At 47.0% G+C, this 23,238-nt stretch overlaps 1 protein-coding gene across 2 annotated transcripts in view; it reads left to right on the forward strand.

Moving 5' to 3' along the window:
* Positions 1-6,651: 6,651 nt before the first annotated feature.
* The window catches only part of SMPD1 (sphingomyelin phosphodiesterase 1), a 71,515-nt gene continuing 54,928 nt past the window's right edge, over positions 6,652-23,238 (forward strand). The window contains exon 1 of one of the 2 annotated variants that reach the window (XM_088458843.1): positions 6,652-7,389. In XM_088458843.1, coding sequence (XP_088314969.1) covers positions 7,225-7,389 — 165 coding nt within the window. In that variant the 5' untranslated portion in view covers positions 6,652-7,224. Of the gene's footprint in view, positions 7,390-13,691; positions 14,191-23,238 lie in introns of those variants that run through there. The other variant, XM_088458842.1, reaches the window with a different exon arrangement.

Genomic DNA, 23,238 nt, shown 5'->3' on the forward strand with positions numbered 1-23,238 from the left:
TATATACAGTATAATATGGTGGCTGAGAAGCATAGTATAACATTGGGTATATAATATATATACTGTGTAGCAGGGTGGGTGAGATGCACAGTATAATAGGGGGTATATAATATTATTATTATTTTCCTTTATTTATATGGTGCCACAATGGTTCCGCAGCGCCTTACACAGAACATAAACAAATAAGCACACAAGAAAACAGATATTAACAGTACAAACAATGCAGGACAGATACATGATTTATACATTGCTGCATAACACTAATGCTGGGCATACACTATGCAATTATCTGTCAGATATCTGTCCAATCTGGCTGGTTGGAATGAAAACCTGGTAATGCATGAGAGTAAATGACAATAGAAATTTGCTCCCAAACTCTAGAAAACGGACCAGATTTTCCTTCCCACCAGACAGATTTGACAGATAATTGTAGAGTGTATGCCCAGCATTAGATAAGCAGCATGGTGTCTGTAACCGTAGGTCGGGTGCTGTAATTAGAGTATAATTAAGTGAAGGAGAAGCACATGAGGGAAGAGGGCCCTGCTCGTGAGAGCTTACATTCTAAAGATTGGCTGGATACAAGTACCAGTAATCTTACATCTATGGAAAGGTTAGACAAAACTTAAGAGGAAAAAAAATAATGAGTTCAGCAAAATTGCACCAAGCCTCATGATTTGGGGGCCACAACCAAGGACCATTTGAGAGGTCATCTTGCTGCGTTGTTCGGTAAGGCATAGTTGGAGTGGAGAAGCAGATTGCATGGGGAGATCAGGAGGGATGTGGGCAGCATTGGAGATCCAGGTGCAGGCACAATCCATAGGCATGATGGTAATGAGGTGGTAGATAACAGCAGTCCTTAATAGCAGGGACTGCTGATTTGTTAAAGTCTCCTTCTGTTCTCCTCCTGAATAACTCCTGAATAACTCCTGTATAACTCCAGCTTTAACTTAAATGTTCTATTTACACTTTAAACTAAGCACTTCAAATCTAGGCTCTGATGTTGAAGCATCCTGGCTATGGCAGCCTAATAGTGAGAAATAAGTGTGACTCAAACCAGGTGTCCACACTGATTCCACCCCCACCCCTAACACCCTCCTCACACAACAAGGGGTCAGCAGTAATATAAACAAATGGTGAGAGGACAATATACCAACACAGATACAGAGTCATTTCCTGCCTTGATACAGATTTAAAAATAATATGAAATACTGTTTAATCAGTATGTTGGGTGCAGTAGTTAATTACCGTATATAGTATATCCAGTATATAGAGTATAGCAGGGTGGGTGAGATGCACAGTATAACAGGGGGTATATAATATACAGTATATAGCGTATAACAGGGTGGGTGAGATACCTTGTGTCAGAGTGTATCCTGCTTCCTGTACTGTCTCCTCCCGGCTGGCTCCTCCTGTCCTGTGACTGCAAGGGGGAGAGGCCGACCAGCCTGCGTCCCGCTACCTGGTCTTAACCCACGAAGTAGACTCGAAAACAAGGTTCTGGGATACAAAATCTGGCCACAGACTTTATTTTCCAACATCATTAGCAACAAAATAACCTGTGGGCAACGCTCCCTTAACTTTACCAGATTATAATAGCCAGGGGATGCCCCGCCTACCCAGTAGGCATCCAGGCTACGCCCGATTTGGGAGCTCGCCCCTGTGGCATACCGCCCCTGTGGCACATATCACGCTCGTCTGGTACTCCACCCCAGAGGCCCAACTGTCCCAAGCTGGAACTGAGCTTGCGGCCATTCGCCGAGGGTGAATCTGCAAACCTCGGCTGTCTCCCCCCTTACCTATGCCTTGCCCACTGCTTTCCACCACACGAGGTTCTGCGTCCAGCCTCAGAACCAAAGCCCCCACTATGCAACTGCTGGCGCATGACCGCCTTCAGCACTTCCTGAAATGCATTGTTAAATCAGTCAATGCCAACCAAAGATGCACCACGTCCCTCGTGCACTTGCCCTCTATATTGTTAACTATGTCCCCATTCGGTATGACCCTCAGCAACAGTAACCTGCTTTGTGACTGTTGCGCTCACCTTCCCCCTGGCTCTCTCCACCCCTGCCCCACACCATGCGCCATACCGTGCCAGCCTTGGGTATGATACTAGACTAGCTAATATCAACCACATTCCAGTGGTCTTTAATCCATGAACAAGAATACCTTCCTGATCTTGACTGGCAGCCTTTGTTACTTCCCAGTAAATGAAGGAGCGCCCGACACTCCGTACTGTCACCTACAGTTCTGATATAATCCCTGTAATTGTGAGACCCCCACCTGCCCAATGCCTTGATCTTGACTACTGGACGCCCTACGCTGGCTAAAGCCATTACCTGCTTCCCTTTCTCCTGGTCTGTCCATTGTACTTTGACCCTGCTGACCACACCCCTCTTGTCCCAAGCTACTATTTGTAGGGCTCTCCTAGCTGTCCTAACCCCCTTCTGTATTTTATTCTTTCCCAGCAACTCTATTGGCTGGAGACCGCCAAGCTCAGCCCTCTCGCCAACATTATGTTAACTACCTGTCAAGTTTCAGATGAGGATCTCTCTGCACTGCGTCCATCCCTTAACCGAAGAGCCTGTGGTCTCTAGGACCCTCTTCTTTTGGGGGCCTGACTTCAAACTGTGCATTTCTCTGCATATCTTTCCCAGGCAGTGTCCGCTCTGTATGGACATGCACCAAAGACTCTCTGCCATACTGCAGTCGTACAGAGCACCACTATCTCCTCCTTGCCTTACAGCAGTATCTGCTGATGTGCTGCTTTGCTCCTGATTGCATCAGAAATGAATATGCCGGCATTTATCTAATGGTGCGTACCCACGGTACAACTTCTATAAGTGATTTGAACGATAACGATATAGTTCATATCACCATGGTTTTTGCAGTCACCAACCTGCCAATGAGCAATGATGCGTGTTCCCGCATGAACGATAATGATATCTATGGTCTTCCATGCATGCAGGCCAACTTGGACAATTTTGTAAAGATTTGCCTGTAAAAAGGTATCAAGGATAGATATTTCAGTGAAGCTATCAGTGTGTACAACCAAAATTGTTTGCCCTGTACTATCTATGGTTGTTCAAATCGCACCGTGTGTATGCAGTATAAGCAAAAGATCGCCAATAAATAAATAAAGTATATCCCTTGCTTACTGCTGTTATGCCTCTCCCAGACCCATGTGCTCCGCACCAGCTCTTTGCCTCTCATTCACCCTCTGTATATTATGGGACTCCAGCCGAGCCGTTCTCTCTCTGACAAAGACGTTCCAGTAGCCTTGAAGAATTCCTTGAAATAAAATTACATCTACCGGCAAACTCAACAAATTAAAAAAACAAACCCTGCATAACTCCCGAAGTTACTTACCACAAATACCTTCTTATTACCAGGTCCAATCTCTCTATAACTCTTACCTCTGCCCAATCCCTTCATAACTCTTACCTCTGCCCAATCCCTTCATAACTCTTACCTCTGCCCAATCCCTTCATAACTCTTACCTCTGCCCAATCCCTTCATAACTCTTACCTCTGCCCAATCCCTTCATAACTCTTACCTCTGCCCAATCCCTTCATAACTCTTACCTCTGCCCAATCCCTTCATAACTCTTACCTCTGCCCAATCCCTTCATTACTCTTACCTCTGCCCAATCCCATCATAACTCTTACCTCTGCCCAATCCCTTCATTACTCTTACCTCTGCCCAATCCCTTCATAACTCTTACATCTGCCCAATCCCTTCATTACTCTTACCTCTGCCCAATCCCATCATAACTCTTACCTCTGCCCAATCCCTTTATAAATCTTACCTCTGCCCAATCCCTTCGTAACTCTTACCTCTGCCCAATCCTTTTATAAATCTTACCTCTGCCCAATCCCTTCATAACTCTTACCTCTGCCCAATCCCTTCATAACTCTTACCTCTGCCCAATCCCTTCATAACTCTTACCTCTGCCCAATCCCTTCATAACTCTTACCTCTGCCCAATCCCTTCATAACTCTTACCTCTGCCCAATCCCTTCATTACTCTTACCTCTGCCCAATCCCATCATAACTCTTACCTCTGCCCAATCCCTTTATAAATCTTACCTCTGCCCAATCCCTTCGTAACTCTTACCTCTGCCCAATCCTTTTATAAATCTTACCTCTGCCCAATCCCTTCATAACTCTTACCTCTGCCCAATCCCTTCATTACTCTTACCTCTGCCCAATCCCTTTATAAATCTTACCTCTGCCCAATCCCTTCATAAATCTTACCTCTGCCCAATCCCTTCATAACTCTTACCTCTGCCCAATCCCTTCATAACTCTTACCTCTGCCCAATCCCTTCATAACTCTTACCTCTGCCCAATCCCTTCATAACTCTTACCTCTGCCCAATCCCTTCAAAACTCTTACCTCTGCCCAATCCCTTCATAACTCTTACCTTTGTCCAATCCCTTCATAAATCTTACCTCTGCCCAATCCCTTCATAAATCTTACCTCTGCCCAATCCCTTCATTACTCTTACCTCTGCCCAATCCCTTCATTACTCTTACCTCTGCCCAATCCCTTCATAACTCTTACCTCTGCCCAATCCCTTCATTACTCTTACCTCTGCCCAATCCCTTCATATCTCTTACCTCTGCCCAATCCCTTCATTACTCTTACCTCTGCCCAATCCCTTCATTACTCTTACCTCTGCTCAATCCCTTTATAAATCTTACCTCTGCCCAATCCCATCATAACTCTTACCTCTGCCCAATCCCATCATAACTCTTACCTCTGCCCAATCCCTTCATAAATCTTACCTCGGTCTACACACCTTGAACTCTGATCCTAGACGGTGATGTGACTGGACCCTACAATCTGCTTGTATTTTGTACCAATTTCCAATTTATGTTGCTCATTGTTGCCTACTAATTGTCATTTTCCTCAATGTTGCATAAAGTCTCATTTTGTTAACTTGCTGTCCTCAGTTATGAGGTGTGCTGGATAATGCTGGCTCACCTCCGGATGTTGCAATGTTCATATGTATTCCATCTTGGTGATATCTCTGTTGGTATTGGAGTCCCACTGGCATTGGTGTGGACCTTGTGACGCATCCAGGCTGGTGCCGTGCTGGCTGTGCCATCCCTGGTCAGGCGCATTTGGCACTGGTGGTCTGCTGTGATATCCTGCATCATGCTAAGTTCCCTTGACCCAGTCGTGGACCTCGAGAATAACTTCGTTGTTGGTGGCCCTGTTGCTCCTGCTGGCTTCTCACAGGTCCACGTGACCTCCTCTCCGAAGCATTGCGTGAGTGCAAAAGCCAGCCGGTCTGCTTCTCAATACCGCTCCACGTGATCATACGGAAAGAAGGACAAGAACAATACATGACTGAACAGGGAGCAGGTGTACTTATTATGCCCCAAAAAGACTATTCACAGCGCCTTTTAACACCTAGGTATTCCCCATATAAAATGCCTTTGGAATATGAAGCAATCACTGTATTGATTCACACATGCACTCAGGGCCTGATTCTGAGCCGGTCGCTATTTGCGCTCGCTCGTCCAGAAAATAGGGGTGGCTATTCAAATGAACCGTTCGCTGTTTGCGGTCTGTTCACGCCTCTAGGTCTGAACGAGCGAACAAAATTTGCATTCGTTTTTTGGGAAACTACGCCCCCTGGCCGCTCGCATCCTACGTCATGCCCGCTATTTATTAGATTAATCGAGTACATCGAACAGGGTATGAGCTGCTCGCTATTCTTGTGGTTGGTTTTTGCTACCACAATTTTGCGAGCAGTTCTGGCTCTAAAATAACCCAGCGACGTGGTCAATGACGCTGCTGTTTTAAATATGCACACCCATAAAACGCCCGTTTTGACCTTTAAGCACGCCTGCGATCGGATCTCCACTCCCCGTTTTCAAGCACCATCCCCTGTTACCACCCACATACGCCTCATCCTGTCACTCAAATTAGCAGGCATTCGCTATTTTGCGAACACATGAATTTCTGAGCGTGTGTCTGCGCCATTATCTGACCGTGTGTCTGTGCCATTACTCCCCCGCCCAGCAAATGACATGACATGCAAAGAGGAACCATAAACCACGTCCTGTACAAAGGGACCCCTATCAGTAATGTGCTAAGAGCAGTGAGAGGAGGGGGCCGAGAGGGGTCTGGCTGCTTTCAAGGCCTCTCGTATTTCAGCAATATGTGCCTGACCTCTGCCCAGCCTGCATGTCCCTTTTCTCTGTGTCTCTGTGTTATGTCCCATGGTAATGCCCCCTGGGGTAGTTATATCACTGTGATGGATCTACCCCTCCATGTCCGCATTGTTCACCCAGTGGCACACTTACTGGCTAAGCTAAATTCCAATACTTGGTGCATTTCTCCCTTTACTAAAAACAATTCCCCTCATTACTGAAGACTTATAGTATTACATACAGTACAGTGCCTTTGTGCTGACAGGGTCCCCCAGGCCTGATATTCGCATGTGACCTACGACAGCTTGTTCTGCTGCATTCCTGCTGGGATTATACCAATGCAAAGTCTGCTGCAGCGTGTAGTGTGTGCACCACAAGGCCCAGGCTGGTCTCTCCTGTCCTTCCAGGGAGCATTAACTTAAAAAACCAGATGCTGAGTAGCAGCTATGGAGACGGATCTATCATAGAACAGGTTTGATCCTGGGACTCCTCCTTGGCATGTTAGCAGCAAATGCTTCCTGTGCTGCTGCCCCAGGAACTGATCCGGCCCCCTCCCTCCTCCTCTCTATACGGATGAGATGCACAGTATAACAGGGGGTATATAATACACAGTATATAGAGTATAGCAGGGCGGGTGAGAAGCACAGTATAACAGGGGGTATATAATACACAGTATATAGAGTATAGCAGGGCGGGTGAGAAGCACAGTATAACAGGGGGTATATAATACACAGTATATAGAGTATAGCAGGGCGGGTGAGATGCACAGTATAACAGGGGGTATATAATATACAGTATATAGAGTATAGCAAGGTGTAGCTGGGGGGGTGAGATGCACATTATAACATGGTGAATATAGTACATAGAGTGTAGCAGGGCGGGTGAGATACATTGTGTCAGTGTGGATCCTGCTTCCTGTGCTGTCTCCTCCCCGCTGGCTCCTCCTGTCCTGTGACTGTCACCTGAGCACAGTGCTGGCCCCTGGGCAGTGACAGCAGCAGACACATAATATATACAGATACATATATAATACACAGTATACATTATATAAAGAGTGACAGGATGATTCGGCCGGTGTTCGGGGCCTCCCTCCTCCTCCTCCTCTCCCTGCCGCTCCCTGGCTGCTGTCTCCCTCTCTCCGGCCAGGCGGATCTGCGCATTGGGTGGAGCAATGTGAGCTGTGTGGCCTGTAAGACGCTATTCATTGCCCTGGACATCAGCCTGCAGGTACCGTATAGTTAGAGCGAGTACTGTGTCCGCTGGGGCCTGGCAGGGAAAGGGTTACTCAGTAATGTGCTGGAGGGGCCTGACAGGGAAAGAGGGTATGCAGTTGGGATACCGATGGTCTAAATGGTGACTTTCAGCATCCCAACTGTCTAATCCCGGCAAGGGTCTATTGACAGGCGTCAAAATCCTGATGCCCGGCACCCCAATTGAAGGGAAGCCGGGTGCGGACAGTCACACAGGGGTGAGGGATAGGTTAGGGGCTCCCGGGGGGGACTTAGGGTTAGGCACCCCCCCAGGAGGGTTATAGTTAGGCTAGGGGAAGAGGGGGTCAGGGTTAAGCACCCTCAGGGGGAGGTTAGGGTTAGGCACCCAGCCACCGGGAGGGTGAGATGTAGGCACTTAGAGGAGGATTAGGGTTAGGCAATAGGGAGGGAGGTTAGGGTTAGGCACCCCTAAAGGAGGGTTAAGGGGGTAGGTTAGTTAGTACTTACCTTTAGCGCAGTCGGGATCTTCACTGGTGCCAGTCTTCCGGCATCGGGATTTGAACCGCCGGAAAGGTTTACTCAGTAATGTGCTGGAGGGGCCTGGCAGGGAAAGGGTTACTCAGTAATATGCAGGAGTGGCCTGGCAGGGAAAGGGTTACTCAGTAATGTGCTGGAGGGGCCTGGCAGGCAAAGGGTTGCTCAGTAATGTACTGGAGGGGCCTGGCAGAGAGAGGGTTACTCAGTAATGTGCAGGAGGAGCCTGGCAGGGAAAGGGTTACTCAGTAATATGCTGGAGGGGCCTGGCAGGGAAAGGGTTACTCAGTAATGTGCTGGAGTGGCCTGGCAGGGAAAGGGTTACTCAGTAATGTGCTGGAGGGGCCTGGCAGGGATAGGGTTACTCAGTAATGTGCTGGAGTGGCCTGGCAGGGAAAGGGTTAATCGGGAATGTGCTGGAGGGGCCTGGCAGGGAAAGAGTTACTCGGTAATGTGCTGGAGGGGCCTGGCAGGGATAGGGTTACTCTGTAATGTGCTGGAGGGGCCTGGCAGGGTATGGTTTACTCTGTAATGTGTGGAACAGGCCTGGCAGGGAAGGGGTTACTCTGTAATGTGTGGAACAGGCCTGGCAGGGAATGGGTTACTCTGTAATGTGTGGAACAGGCCTGGCAGGGAAGGGGTTACTCTGTAATGTGTGGAACAGGCCTGGCAGGGAATGGGTTACTCTGTAATGTGTGGAACAGGCCTGGCAGGGAATGGGTTACTCTGTAATGTGTGGAACAGGCCTGGCAGGGAAGGGGTTACTCTGTAATGTGTGGAACAGGCCTGGCAGGGAAGGGGTTACTCTGTAATGTGTGGAACAGGCCTGGCAGGGAAGGGCCTGTAATGTGTGTAATAGGCCTGGCAGGGAAGGGGTTACTCTGTAATGTGTGGAACAGGCCTGGCAGGGAAGGGGTTACTCTGTAATGTGGATGACAGGCCTGGCAGGGAAGGGGTTACTCTGTAATGTGGATGACTGGCCTGGCAGGGAAGGGGTTACTCTGTAATGTGGATGACAGGCCTGGCAGGGAAGGGGTTACTCTGTAATGTGGATGACAGGCCTGGCAGGGAAGGGGTTACTCTGTAATGTGGATGACAGGCCTGGCAGGGAAGGGGTTACTCTGTAATGTGGATGACAGGTCTGGCAGGGAAGGGGTTACTCTGTAATGTGGATGACAGGCCTGGCAGGGAATGGGTTACTCTGTAATGTGTGGAACAGGCCTGGCTGGGAATGGGTTACTCTGTAATGTGTGGAACAGGCCTGGCAGGGAAGGGGTTACTCTGTAATGTGTGGAACAGGCCTGGCAGGGAAGGGGTTACTCTGTAATGTGGGTGACAGGCCTGGCAGGGAAGGGGTTACTCTGTAATGTGGATGACAGGCCTGGCAGGGAAGGGGTTACTCTGTAATGTGGATGACAGGCCTGGCAGGGAAGGGCCTGTAATGTGTGGAATAGGCCTGGCAGGGAAGGGGTTACTCTGTAATGTGGAACAGGCCTGGCAGGGAATGGGTTACTATGTAATGTGGATGACAGGCCTCGCAGGGAAGGGGTTACTCTGTAATGTGGATGACAGGCCTGGCAGGGAAGGGCTTGTAATGTGTGGAATAGGCCTGGCAGGGAAGGGGTTACTCTGTAATGTGGATGACAGGCCTGGCAGGGAAGGGGTTACTCTGTAATGTGCTGGAGGGGCCTGGCAGGCAAAGGGTTGCTCAGTAATGTACTGGAGGGGCCTGGCAGAGAGAGGGTTACTCAGTAATGTGCAGGAGGAGCCTGGCAGGGAAAGGGTTACTCAGTAATATGCTGGAGGGGCCTGGCAGGGAAAGGGTTACTCAGTAATGTGCTGGAGTGGTCTGGCAGGGAAAGGGTTACTCAGTAATGTGCTGGAGGGGCCTGGCAGGGATAGGGTTACTCAGTAATGTGCTGGATTGGCCTGGCAGGGAAAGGGTTAATCGGGAATGTGCTGGAGGGGCCTGGCAGGGAAAGAGTTACTCGGTAATGTGCTGGAGGGGCCTGGCAGGGATAGGGTTACTCGGTAATGTGCTGGAGGGGCCTGGCAGGGTATGGTTTACTCTGTAATGTGTGGAACAGGCCTGGCAGGGAAGGGGTTACTCTGTAATGTGTGGAACAGGCCTGGCAGGGAATGGGTTACTCTGTAATGTGTGGAACAGGCCTGGCAGGGAATGGGTTACTCTGTAATGTGTGGAACAAGCCTGGCAGGGAAGGGGTTACTCTGTAATGTGTGGAACAGGCCTGGCAGGGAATGGGTTACTCTGTAATGTGTGGATCAGGCCTGGCAGGGAATGGGTTACTCTGTAATGTGTGGAACAGGCCTGGCAGGGAAGGGGTGACTCTGTAATGTGTGGAACAGGCCTGGCAGGGAAGGGGTTACTCTGTAATGTGTGGAACAGGCCTGGCAGGGAAGGGCCTGTAATGTGTGTAATAGGCCTGGCAGGGAAGGGGTTACTCTGTAATGTGTGGAACAGGCCTGGCAGGGAAGGGGTTACTCTGTAATGTGGATGACAGGCCTGGCAGGGAAGGGGTTACTCTGTAATGTGGATGACTGGCCTGGCAGGGAAGCGGTTACTCTGTAATGTGGATGACAGGCCTGGCAGGGAAGGGGTTACTCTGTAATGTGGATGACAGGCCTGGCAGGGAAGGGGTTACTCTGTAATGTGGATGACAGGCCTGGCAGGGAAGGGGTTACTCTGTAATGTGGATGACAGGTCTGGCAGGGAAGGGGTTACTCTGTAATGTGGATGACAGGCCTGGCAGGGAAGGGGTTACTCTGTAATGTGGGGGACAAGACTGGCAGCAGAGGTGGATTTAGAGCTCTTGGGGTCTAAGCAAAAACACTGATTTGGGGCCCCTTCCTCAAACAATCTATTATGGTGCATACACACGGTCAGATTTTTCCTTCAGATATGAACGATAATGATTTAAAAATCGTTCAGTCGTTCATATCTGAAGGAAAATCGTTCATATCTGACATGCCTGAACGATGGCCGATCAACGATGCGCGTTCCCGTTTGTCAGATAACGATATCTGACATCTGATGGGTTTGCAGTCAAAAATCGTTCAGTCGTTCATCTGACAGTGTGTACGCTCCATAAGACTATATTTTAATTCCTGATTTTTTCCCCTTACATTGAACTATAAATATTACTGACATATAAGCATTAGATAGGAACATAAACACAGTGTAAATACAAAATCATTTATTAAAACCGTAGGTCACACACAAAGAAAGGGGGAGGCAGTTGTAAAGTATTATATAGTGGTCACTGTGGAAATGTTTTAGGACAGGAGATGCAGGCTGAAGACAAAGGAGGACACATCTGTACACACCAAAGCAGAACCGTAACTACACATATTGGTGCCCAAATCCATAATTGAAACATGGAGAGCGTGCGCACCAAAAAAACAGGTGTGGTTTCACTGGGAATGGGTGTGACCACACAAAAGTACCCCCCTTTCAAATTATGCCACACGGTAGTGCCCCTTAGTCACATTATACCGCACAGTAGTGTCCCTTAGTCACATTACACCACACAGTAGTGCCCCTTAGTCACATAATACTGCACAGTAGTGCCCCTTAGTCGCATTACACCGCACAGTAGTGTCCCTTAGTCACATTACACCGCACAGTAGTGTCCCTTAGTCACATTACACCACACAGTAGTGTCCATTAGTCACATTACACCACACAGTTGTGTCCGTTATACACATTACACCACACAGTAGTGTCCCTTAGTCACATTACACCACACAGTAGTGTCCCTTTGTCACATTATACCGCACAGTAGTGTCCCTTAGTCACATTACACCACACAGTAGTGTCCCTTAGTCACATTACACCGCACAGTAGTGTCCATTAGTCACATTACACCACACAGTAGTGTCCCTAGGTCACATTACACCACACAGTAGTGTCCCTTAGTCACATTACACCACACAGTAGTGTCCCTTAGTCACATTACACCACACAGTAGTGTCCCTTAGTCACATTACACCGCACAGTAGTGTCCCTTAGTCACATTACACCGCACAGTAGTGCCCCTTAGTCACATTACACCGCACAGTAGTGCCCCTTAGTCATATTACACCGCACAGTAGTGTCCCTTAGTCACATTACACCGCACAGTAGTGTCCCTTCGTCACATTACACCGCACAGTAGTGTCCTTAGGTCACATTACACCACACAGTAGTGTCCCTTTGTCACATTACACCACACAGTAGTGTCCCTTAGTCACGTTACACCACACAGTAGTGTCCATTAGTCACATTACACTGTACAGTAGTGTTCCTTATTCAATTTACACCACATAGTAGTGTTCCTTAGACACATTATACCGCACAGTAGTGTCCCTTAGTCACATTATACCGCACAGTAGTTTCCATTAGTCACATTACACTGCACAGTAGTGTCCCTTAGTCACATTACACCACACAGTAGTGTCCCTTAGTCACATTACACCACACAGTAGTGTCCCTTAGTCACATTATACCACACAGTAGTGTCCCTTAGTCACATTACACCGCACAGTAGTGTCCCTTAGTCACATTACACCACACAGTAGTGTCCCTAGGTCACATTACACCACACAGTAGTGTTCCTTATTCAAGTTACACCACACAGTAGTGTCCCTTAGACACATTATACCGCACAGTAGTGTCCCTTAGTCACATTACCCCACACAGTAGTGTCCCTTAGTCACATTACACCACACAGTAGTGTCCATTAGTCACATTACACTGCACAGTAATGTTCCTTATTCAAGTTACACCACACAGTAGTGTCCCTTAGACACATTATACTGCACAGTAGTTTCCATTAGTCAAATTACACCGCACAGTAGTGTCCCTTAGTCACATTACACCACACAGTAGTGTCCATTAGTCACATTACACCACACAGTAGTGTCCCTTAGTCACATTACACCACACAGTAGTGTCCCTTAGTCACATTACACCACACAGTAGTGTCCATTAGTCACATTACACTGCACAGTAGTGCTCATTAAGGTTACGCCTCAAAGTAGTGCCCATTCACATTACACCAAACAGAGCCCATTCAGGTAATGCCACACATAGCCCATTGATGTTATGCCACACTGAACCCATTCATATTACGCCACAGAGCCCATTCACTTTATGCCACATAGTAGTGTTCGTTACATACATTATGCCACACATAGTAATGCCCCTTATAACATTATGCCACACAGTAATGCCCCTCACACATTATGCCACACAGTAATGCCCCTCACACATTATGCCACACAGTAATGCCCCTCACACATTATGCCACACAGTAATGCTCCTTATAACATTATGCTACATAGTGATGTCCCTTACACATTACTCAGCCCCCCTCAGCCACTCCCCTCCCATCCACTCTGTTCCATGTATGCCTCCAGCAGCCACACGCCTCGATTTAGTGCCGCACCATCAGGCAGCACAGCCGCAGCACAGGAGTTGAGAGAGACAGCATTTAAATCTGGAACTTGTTATGAGCCAATCAGAACACGCGGACTGGCAGACAATCCGCAGCATTTGGCAGACAATCGGCAGCATGTGGCGGTCTGGCAGACAATCGGCAGCATGTAGCAGTCTGGCAGACAATCGGCAGCATGTGGCAGTCTGGCAGACAATCGGCAGCATGTGGCGGTCTGGCAGACAATCGGCAGCATGTGGCAGACAATCGGCAGCATGTGGCGGTCTGGCAGACAATCGGCAGCATGTGGCGGTCTGGCAGACAATCGGCAGCATGTGGCAGACAATCGGCAGCATGTGGCAGTCTGGCAGACAATCGGCAGCATGTGGCAGACAATTGGCAGCATGTGGCGGTCTGGCAGACAATTGGCAGCATGTGGCAGACCATCGGCAGTATGTAGCGGTCTGGCAGACAATCGGTAGCATGTGGCGGTCTGGCAGACAATCGGCAACATGTGGCGGTCTGTTAGACAATCGGCAGCATGTGGCGGTCTGGCAGACAATCGGCAGCATGTGGCGGTCTGGCAGACAATCGGCAGCATGTGGCGGTCTGTGCATTCCAAATCCTTGATCTACCTAAAGGTAGAATGGAGCACAGTTCCTTCATATTTGTTCATTGCTATTTATATAGTGTATACATCACCCCCCCAATACAGAAGCTATCCACCCCTCCCATGGACTATACACCAAAGCCCCCCCCCCCCGACGTGGCTGTATCCGCTACCTAATGACCCCCCTCCCTCCCTGGAAACAAACAATGTTCCCCTGTCTGTGTGGCTACTGAAGCAGGTGAGTGGTGAATGCTACTGGAAACAACCAATTCCCCCACTCACCCACAACCGTCCCCCCCTCCTCTGTGCCAACTGAATCAGGTGAGTGCTGCTGAAAACAACCAATAACCCCCCATGGGCACCCCCTCCCCTCACCTACTGAATCAGATGAGTGCTACTGGAAACAACCCATTACCCCCCCCCCCCCACGGCCACCCAAGCACCCCCCCTAATCCCCCCTACTGAACACCATCCATGGACATTAACAACGCTGGCACAGCGCTCACCTCTATTCTTGTTATCCCAGTGTCCCCTCTCTGGGCGGCAGTGCACCGGTGAGATTCAGCTCGGCTCTTCTCTCTCTGCATATTACAACACAGGGCAGGAGAGAGGAGGCGAGAGTGAGACAGAACGGCACCCGGCAGGCGGCTGTCCATATAAATGTGCACTGCTGACAGTCAGCCGGGGCTCAAACATCACAAGCCTACATTATACAGCCCCCTGGGACCCACCAGGCCCTAAGCACCCGCTTGTATTGCCTAGCGGTAAATCGGCTACTGCCTGGCAGGGAAGGGGTTACTCTGTAATGTGGGGGACGGGCCTGGCAGGGAAGGGGTTACTCTGTAATGTGGGGGACGGGCCTGGCAGGGAAGGGGTTACTCTGTAATGTGGGGGACGGGCCTGGCAGGGTAAGGGTTACTTAGTAATGTTTTAGGGGTAGGGGGCCTGGACTGCGCACCCTAGCTCTGACTAATGGGATGTGTTACCTAGCTGAGACCTAATACTACAACATAGAATTACCTTTTATTGTGGTGTTACTTTAGGACCGGGATGGGGACCCTCAGGGCCGGGGGCCGGATAAGGAGGTGGAATCATTTGATTTGGCCTCAGAGCTTTTCCTGCATCTGGATAGCAGGGAGCCTAGATTGGCAGCATATAGCCAGAATCTATGCAGCCGTGACACCTGGAGCATCCTTAGGATCAGGGACGGTGTTACCATCAGGCAACTTTAGGCAGCTGCCTAAGGGCACTGGTCACTGGGGGGGGGTGCTGGTAACTGGGGGGTGCTGGTCACTGGGGGGGCGCTGCTGAGTCCACAAAAAAAAAATGGCATAATTCACGGCCAAGTGGCATATTATGAATTTGTGTTATGAGGTACATTATGATTTTGGCGCTCTGCTGTGTGGCATATTATTATTATTATTATTATTATTATTATTATTATTATTATTATTATTATTATTATTATTATTATTATTATTAGCAGTTTCTTATATAGAGCAGCATATTCCGTTGCGCTTTACAATTGGAAACATTGATAGAACAAAACAGGGTAATAACAGACAGACATAGAGGTAAGAGGGCCCTGCTCGCAAGCTTACAATCTATAGGGAAATAGGCGTTGATACACAAGGATAGGTGCTATATATGATACACAAGGATAGGTGCTATATATATTGCAATTTGGTCCAGACAGAATGCAGAGTTTCTTGGTGGCTGCATGATCCAGTCACACAGGAATGTCGGCAAAATGTCAGGAGTATGTGAAAGAAAGACAATATGTGAGGTTATGTGTGGACTGTGAGAGGGGATGTAATTAGATAAGGAAGCTATGAAGGTTATGTGGTCGGTTCTGGAATCTGATAAGCTTGTCTGAAGAGGTGAGTTTTCAGGGAACGCTTGAAGGATTGGAGACTAGATGAAAGTCTTATTGTGCGAGGTAAGGCATTCCATAGAGTGGGTGCAGCCCGAAGAAAGTCCTGTAACCGTAAATGGGAGCAAGTAATGTGCGGGGATGAGAGACACAGATCTTGTGCTGAGCGGAGAGGTCGGGTTGGGAGATATTTTGAGATGAGTGAAGAGATGTATGTTGGTGTAATTCGGTTAATGGCCTTATGTGTAAGTAACAGTATTTTGTATTGAATACGGTGGAAAACTGGCAACCAATGGAGAGACTGACAGAGCGGGGCAGCAGACGATGAACATTTGGCAAGGAAGATAAGTCTCGCAGCTGCATTCATAATGGATTGTAATGGCGATAGCCTGTTTTTGGGAAGACCAGTAAGGAGACTATTGCAATAGTCAATGCGGGAAATAATGAGTGCAGGGATTAGAGTTTTTTCAGTGTCTTGTGTGAGATATGGTCGAATTTTGGATATGTTTTTTAGATGTATGAAACATGATTTTGAGACAGATAGAATGTGGAGAACAAAGGACAGTTCAGAATCAAGGATGACACCTAGGCAGTGAGCTTGTGGGGCGGGGTGGATTGTTGACTTATCAACAGTGATAAAGAGATCAGATTGGTAACTGTTATTGGCCGGTGGAAATATAATTAATTCTGTTTTAGAAATATTAAGTTTCAGGTGGCGAGGTGACATCCAAGATGAAATGGCAGAAATACATTCAGTGACGCGGACCAATACAGATGGTGATAAATCTGGGGAGGATAGGTAGATTTGAGTATCATCCGCATACAGATGGTACTGAAATCCGAAAGAGCGGATTAGTTTGCCAAGAGAGGTGGTATAGATTGAGAATAGCAAAGGACCTAAGACAGAGCCTTGCGGTACCCCAAATGATACAGGTAGTGAAGAGGAGGCAGAATCAGAAAAACGAACAGAAAAAGAGCGATCAGATAGGTAGGAAGAGAACCAAGAAAGAGCTGTGTCCTTAAGACCTAGGGATTGCAGTGTTTGTACGAGAAGAGAGTGGTCAACAGTGTCAAAAGCAGCAGAGAGATCTAGAAGAATTAGGAGTGAGTAATGGCCTTTAGCCTCGGCAGTGACCAGATCATTTACTACCTTAGTCAGTGCTGTCTCTGTGGAGTGCTGGGAACGAAAGCCAGACTGAAGTGGGTCCAATAAGTTGTGGGTGTTAAGAAAGTGTGTGAGGCAGGTGTAGACAAGTCTCTCCAGTAGCTTGGAGGGGCATGGGAGCTGGGAGATAGGACGGTAATTTGAGAGAGTGTTAGGGTCAGAATTTTGTTTTCTCAGAATGGGAGTAATCACTGCGTGCTTGAACAGTGATGGAAAGATGCCAGTAGAAAGAGAGAGATTACAGATTTTAGTTAAGGTTGGGATGAGCACAGGAGACATAGCTTTACTAATTTGTGAGGGTATAGGATCTAGAGGAGAGGTAATAGAGTAGGAGGATGAGAAGAGTGTAGATTCTTCATCTTCATTTGTGGGGTCAAATGAAGAGAATGTGCCAGAGGGTTCAGGTAGGGAATTGAGTAGGTCACTAGCTGAGGAAGAGAATAACATTTCATTTCGGATATTATCAATCTTGTCCTTGAAATAGGAGGCAAGATCTTTTGCACTGATAGTAGCAGGTGGGTTGGGTGAGGGAGGGGTAAGAAGCAGTTTAAATGTATTAAAAAGTAATTTGGGGTTAGAGGCTTGAGCAGAGATAAGAGATTGGAAATATATTTGCTTGGCAGTGTCCAGAGCAGTACGATAAGAGTTGTAGATAGACTTATATGTGAGGAAGTCACTTGGAGTGCGAGACTTTCTCCACTGACGTTCTACTTTATGTGAGAGTTTTTGTAGATGCCTTGTTAAGTTAGAATGCCACAGTTGACTAAGTTTACGCGGAGTGTGATGGGTAGCTGGAGCTACTTCATCGAGGGCTTTTACTAGAATCTGGTTTAGGTGTGATGCAGCAGTCTCAGGAGAAGTGAGTGCAGAAATTGGTGAGAGTCATTGTTGTAGAGAGGTAGATAGTTGTTGAAAGTTAATCACATTAATATTTCTGCGGGTTTTAGGAGGTTTTGGTTGATTTCACTGACATTGAGGTTGATGTAATGGAGGAAAGTGTGCAGGTGATAAGGTTGTGATCTGAGAGAGGGAAAGGAGCGTTAGTGAAATCAGAAACTGAGCATAGTCAGGTAAATACAAGATCAAGGCAGTGGCCTCCTTATGAGTAGAGGAGTCAGTCCATTGGGAGAGGCCAAGAGAGGAGGTTAGAGAGAGTAGTTTGGAGGCATGAGGAGATTGTGGACTGTCAATGGGGATATTGAAATCACCCATAATGATGGTGGAGATGTCTGAGGATAGGAAGTGAGGGAGCCAGGCTGAAAAATGTTCCAAAAATTGTTGCGGTGGCCCAGGCGGGCGATAGACAGCAGCAACTCGCAGAGAGAAAGGGGTGAAAGTCCTGATAGAATGTACTTCAAATGATGTAAATGTGAGTGATGGTACCTGTGGGAGAACTGTGTATGTGAAAGATTGGGAGAGTAATATTCCTACCCCACCTCCTTTACAATTGCCAGGCCTGGAGGTGTGTGAGAAGTGTAGGTTACCATGTGAAAGTGCAGCAGGGGAGACAGTGTCTGACTGTGTAAGCCATGTTTCTGTTATTGCCAGAAGGTTGAGGTTGGTTGAAATAAAGAGGTCATGGATGGATGTTAGCTTATTGCAGACAGAGCGAGCATTCCATAAGGCACATATTAGTGACTTGGATGGTGAAGGGAGGCATGCAATATTTATGAGGTTAGCTGGATTTATAGTTTGTTGTGGGTGTGGCATGTGAGTTGGGCCTGGATTTGGTGATATGTCACCAGCTAATAGAAGCAACAGGAGCGAGATATAAATATATTTGTGGAATTTGTCTGAATGTTTTTTATGGCGAGAGGTTGAGGATGTTATTGTCAATGTGTTTAGATAAGTTAAAAGCTTATATGTTTTTGTAAGAGGAGAGGAAAGTAATGAGGCAGCAATATGTACAGAAGGATGAGCTGCAGGGAGAGTAAAGGATGTAGTAGTCTTAGAGATGATTCCATGGAGTGAGATCATTAATAGAAGTTTCTGATCCATTTTTTCAAAACACTCAAAAATGTACAACACACAAACTACTGGTAAGGAATGACATTGTAATTACCTTGTAGATGTTGTTCAATGTTTGTTCAACTGTTTTTTAACTGTTATATAAATTACACTTTGTGTTATAACACACATAGTGCTTATAATACATGACTGCCATCGTCATCCACGGCTGCCTCTATACTGATTCTAAACTTAAAGAAAGTCTGATTGAGATATTATAAACTGGGGACACTGAAGCGTGGCATATTATAAACTGGGGACACTGATGCGTGGCATATTATAAACTGGGGACACTGATGCGTGGCATATTATGAATTGGAGGGAGTCGGGACTGTTGGTTATATGTTGCCTAGGGCCTTGCACCGGCCCTGCTTAGGATGCTTCAGAGTAAGATGGTCACAACGCTCCCCGGAGCATCCTGAGGTAATCACCGGCAAGTGTGGCCCCGCCCCCATGGGATGTCACACGGAGGGGGTGTGGCCTGCACTGGGCCCACGATTAATGTTATATACAGGTTGAGTCTCCCATATCCAAAATGCTTGGGACTATACATACCATAGTGAAATTATTTGGGATTAGGACCCACATCTAAACCCAGAATACATTTATGTATTATATACACCTTATACACACAGCCTGCATTTATGTATTATATACACCTTATACACACAGCCTGCAGGTCATTTTATATAATATTTCTCATCATTTTGTGCCTTAAACAAAGTTTGTGTACATTAAAGCATCAGAAATCAATGGTGTCACTATCTCAGTCATGCTACAAAAAAAATCTGTATTTCAGAATATTTGGATATGGGCGACTCAACCTGTATATCAAAATGTCCCTCACCAGAAAGCAGGTTCCCCATCCCTGCTGTAGGTGAAGATATACAGCCACCCCGCTACGTGAGCAGGGACGCTATAAATATTATCACCCTGCTTCTCTATATCTGTAATATACAGTATGACATCCAATGTAATGACATCAAATCTGTATCAAAAGTGATTCCTACACCCTACACTATATAATATGTCGTGTCCTATATACAGTATATGACGAAGGTCCATGAGGACTGAAAAATTGAAGTAAACTAAGAGGTCTTTGGACCCAGCTTATTGTGACTAATTATTACAAGTGCCGCTGCCTTTGTCTGATATCTATATCATTCCCTGCGGGAGGCACCGGACCATTGCTGCATATAGGGGAGGAATGCCGAGCCTACAGCTATATATATATATATATATATATATATATATAGTGATAGGATCACTGGTAAAGTGGTCTGTGGCAGGTACATTTGTCCCAGATTCCTGTCTTATGTGTTCTAAACCCCCAGGAGAAAGTCTGCAGTGTAGCAGGCTTGAGTCTCGGCTTTTTGAAAAGCCGGTTTGGGACCTGGGGGTTGTGGGTGAGAGGAGAGGGAGGGCTCCACTCATGGCCACTCCAGGTTTTGGTTCTCGCAGCCTGGTAACAGGCTTGTTAGGGTTCCCACCTGAGAGTGGCCAATATAAGCCTAGTGTGTTTAGGGCTGAGTGTCTCACCTGGGAGAGCAGACAGGGAGTTTGCTCAGAGACACTTGAAAACCTAACTGTAAGTGTTGTGCTGTGCTTTTGTTGCTGGTGAGGGCATTAGGCCCTGCCAGGTTCTGGTAGTGAGGGAACCACCTGTGAAGTTAGTGCCCCGACAGGGCTAGGATTTGTGTTTTGTTTTCTTTATGTTATTTCTGACATTGTACAATAAAGACTGGCACCGACCAGCTTGTACTCGAATCCAGTCTGGCGTACTGTTTCCCTGCTGCTGTGTGTGTGTGTAAGGAAGGAGTCCTCTACCCAGGAGAGGGACCCCCTAACCTGACTGTGTCACAATATATATATATATATATATGTGTATATATATATATATATATATACTGTATATATACACACACAACATATGTGATGTCCCACCCTCATGTATATATGTATATAATAAAACATGTGATTATCTAGCTATCTCATATCTATCTATGTCATACTTGCCTACCCTCCCGAATTTGCTTGGGTGCCGCTCTCGGCCTGCCAGGAAGGCAGGCAAGTCTCCCGGCAGCTGCCGACCCCTCCTGCCCCCCATCGCATTTACAAGAAAATCCCCGGCAGCGGGGGGCCTGTGATGGGATTATCGGGATTGTGTAGCAGAGGCGGGACCAAAATGATGCGACCATGTGGTCACGCCCTCAGTTCTGCCCACAAGCACAGGCCACGCCTCCTGGTTTTGCCGATCTGGCTGCCCCCTTCCGGAAGGGGCAGCCAGAATGTTGGCATGTCTAATCTATCTATCTCATATCTATCTATCTCATATCTATCTCTCTATCTATCTCCTATCTATCTAATATCTATCTATCTCATATCTTTCTATCTATCTATCTATCTATCTATCTATCTATCTATCTATCTATCTATCTATCTCATATCTATCTATCTATCTATCTATCTATCTCATATCTATCTATCCATCTATCTATCTATCTATCTATCTATCTATCTATCTATCTATCTATTATCTATCTATCTCCTATCTATATCATATCTATCTATCTATCTCATATCTATCTATCTATCTATCTATCTATCTATCTATCTATCTATCTATCTATCTATCTATCTATCTATCTATCTTTCTCATATCTATATCTATCTATCTATCTATCTATCTATCTATCTATCTATCTATCTCATATCTATCTATCTATCTATCTCATATCTATCTATCTATCTATCTATCTATCTCATATCTATCTATCTATCTATCAATGTAATATCTATCTATCTCCAGCATTTATTTATATGGTGCCACAAGTTTCCCTAGTGGCTTACATAGTACATAAACAAATAGGTGACCAGTGACTTACAGTACAATACAGGACAAGGACATGGATAATATACATTGCTACATTAGCGACCATAACACCCACATAAGTAGCAGAGCATAAGTAACCAAGTGTTAAGGGCCTATCCATTAGACAACTTTTTGAACGATCCGACCAAAACCAGGAGGTTTTGGTTGGATCGTTCAGAAAGTCGTGTAATGGATAGCCGGCAAGGACCAGCGATGCGCGTGCACGCTGTGTCCTTGCCGATGCTGACCTTCTGTGGAACATGCTCGCCAACTTAACGACGATCATGAGGTTCCACATGTTCGCAGAGAGGAGGTCAGTCTCCTGCACTGAATGATGTTCAGTGAACGCCATTCAGTGCAGGCACCACGCTTAGACTTAGACATGTCAAGTTTAAGAAATCGCTGGGGCATCAGTGGAGAGGGGAGAGGGGGAGAGATCAGGGGAGGAAAGGTAGATCTGAGTATCAACAGCATAGAGATGATAACGGAGGTCAAAAACGCTGATGAGTTCAGGACGTATAGAGGGATAATAGGAGAGGGGAGGTCCAAGAACAGAACCTTGGGGAACACCTACTGTAAGAGGCTGTGGGGGGGGGGGGGGGGGGCGAGAGGAGCCATGACAGGAAAAACAAGGACTGTTCAGAGAGGTAGGAGGCAGTGATCGCGGTGAGCGACAAAATTTGTGGGTCCCAGGGACCCACCACTTTAAAAAAATGGGGTCCTACCTGACTATTTCTGGGTCCCATCATAATTTATGCTTTAGAGCTCCCCACATGCCCCTAAAATGCAGATCTGATACCCCCAACAGCATCAGATATCCCCTCAAGCCCCTTAAATGCATGTTTAAATTCCTCCATGATCTTTCAGGTAATATGACTTGTCTGTTCACAAAACCCATAGTGAATAAGTAGGCTTACTATATCATCCCTTTAAACTGGGACACTCATGGATTACACAGGTTCTGTGGCTCATTAAAACCAGGTGAAATCCAGGCAAGAAGTCAGCCAGTCACAGAACCTTTGTAATTAATTCATGTGTCCCGTTTTAAAGTGATATTATGGTTAGCCACTTTAGGTAATAGGCATATTTAGCAAAGTATAAATGCCCGGTCTTTACACATTATTTCGCACATTAATGCCCTTTACACATTATGCCACAGCAAAGCCCAGCCAGTACACATTATGCTATGCAGTAATACCCCATACAAAATGATGCTGCACATTAATGCCCTGTAGTTCCCCTATGCTTTGCCCCCAGCAGCAGGTCCCGCTGTGCATTGCCCCGAGCAGCAGGTCCCCCTGTGCATTGCCCCCAGCAGCAGGTCCCCCTGTGCATTGCCCCCAGCAGCAGGTCCCCCTGTGCATTGTCC

This window comes from Taudactylus pleione, unplaced genomic scaffold (genome assembly GCF_031769625.1).
Source record: "Taudactylus pleione unplaced genomic scaffold, aTauple2 ptg000859l, whole genome shotgun sequence".
NCBI lineage: Eukaryota > Metazoa > Chordata > Amphibia > Anura > Myobatrachidae > Taudactylus > Taudactylus pleione.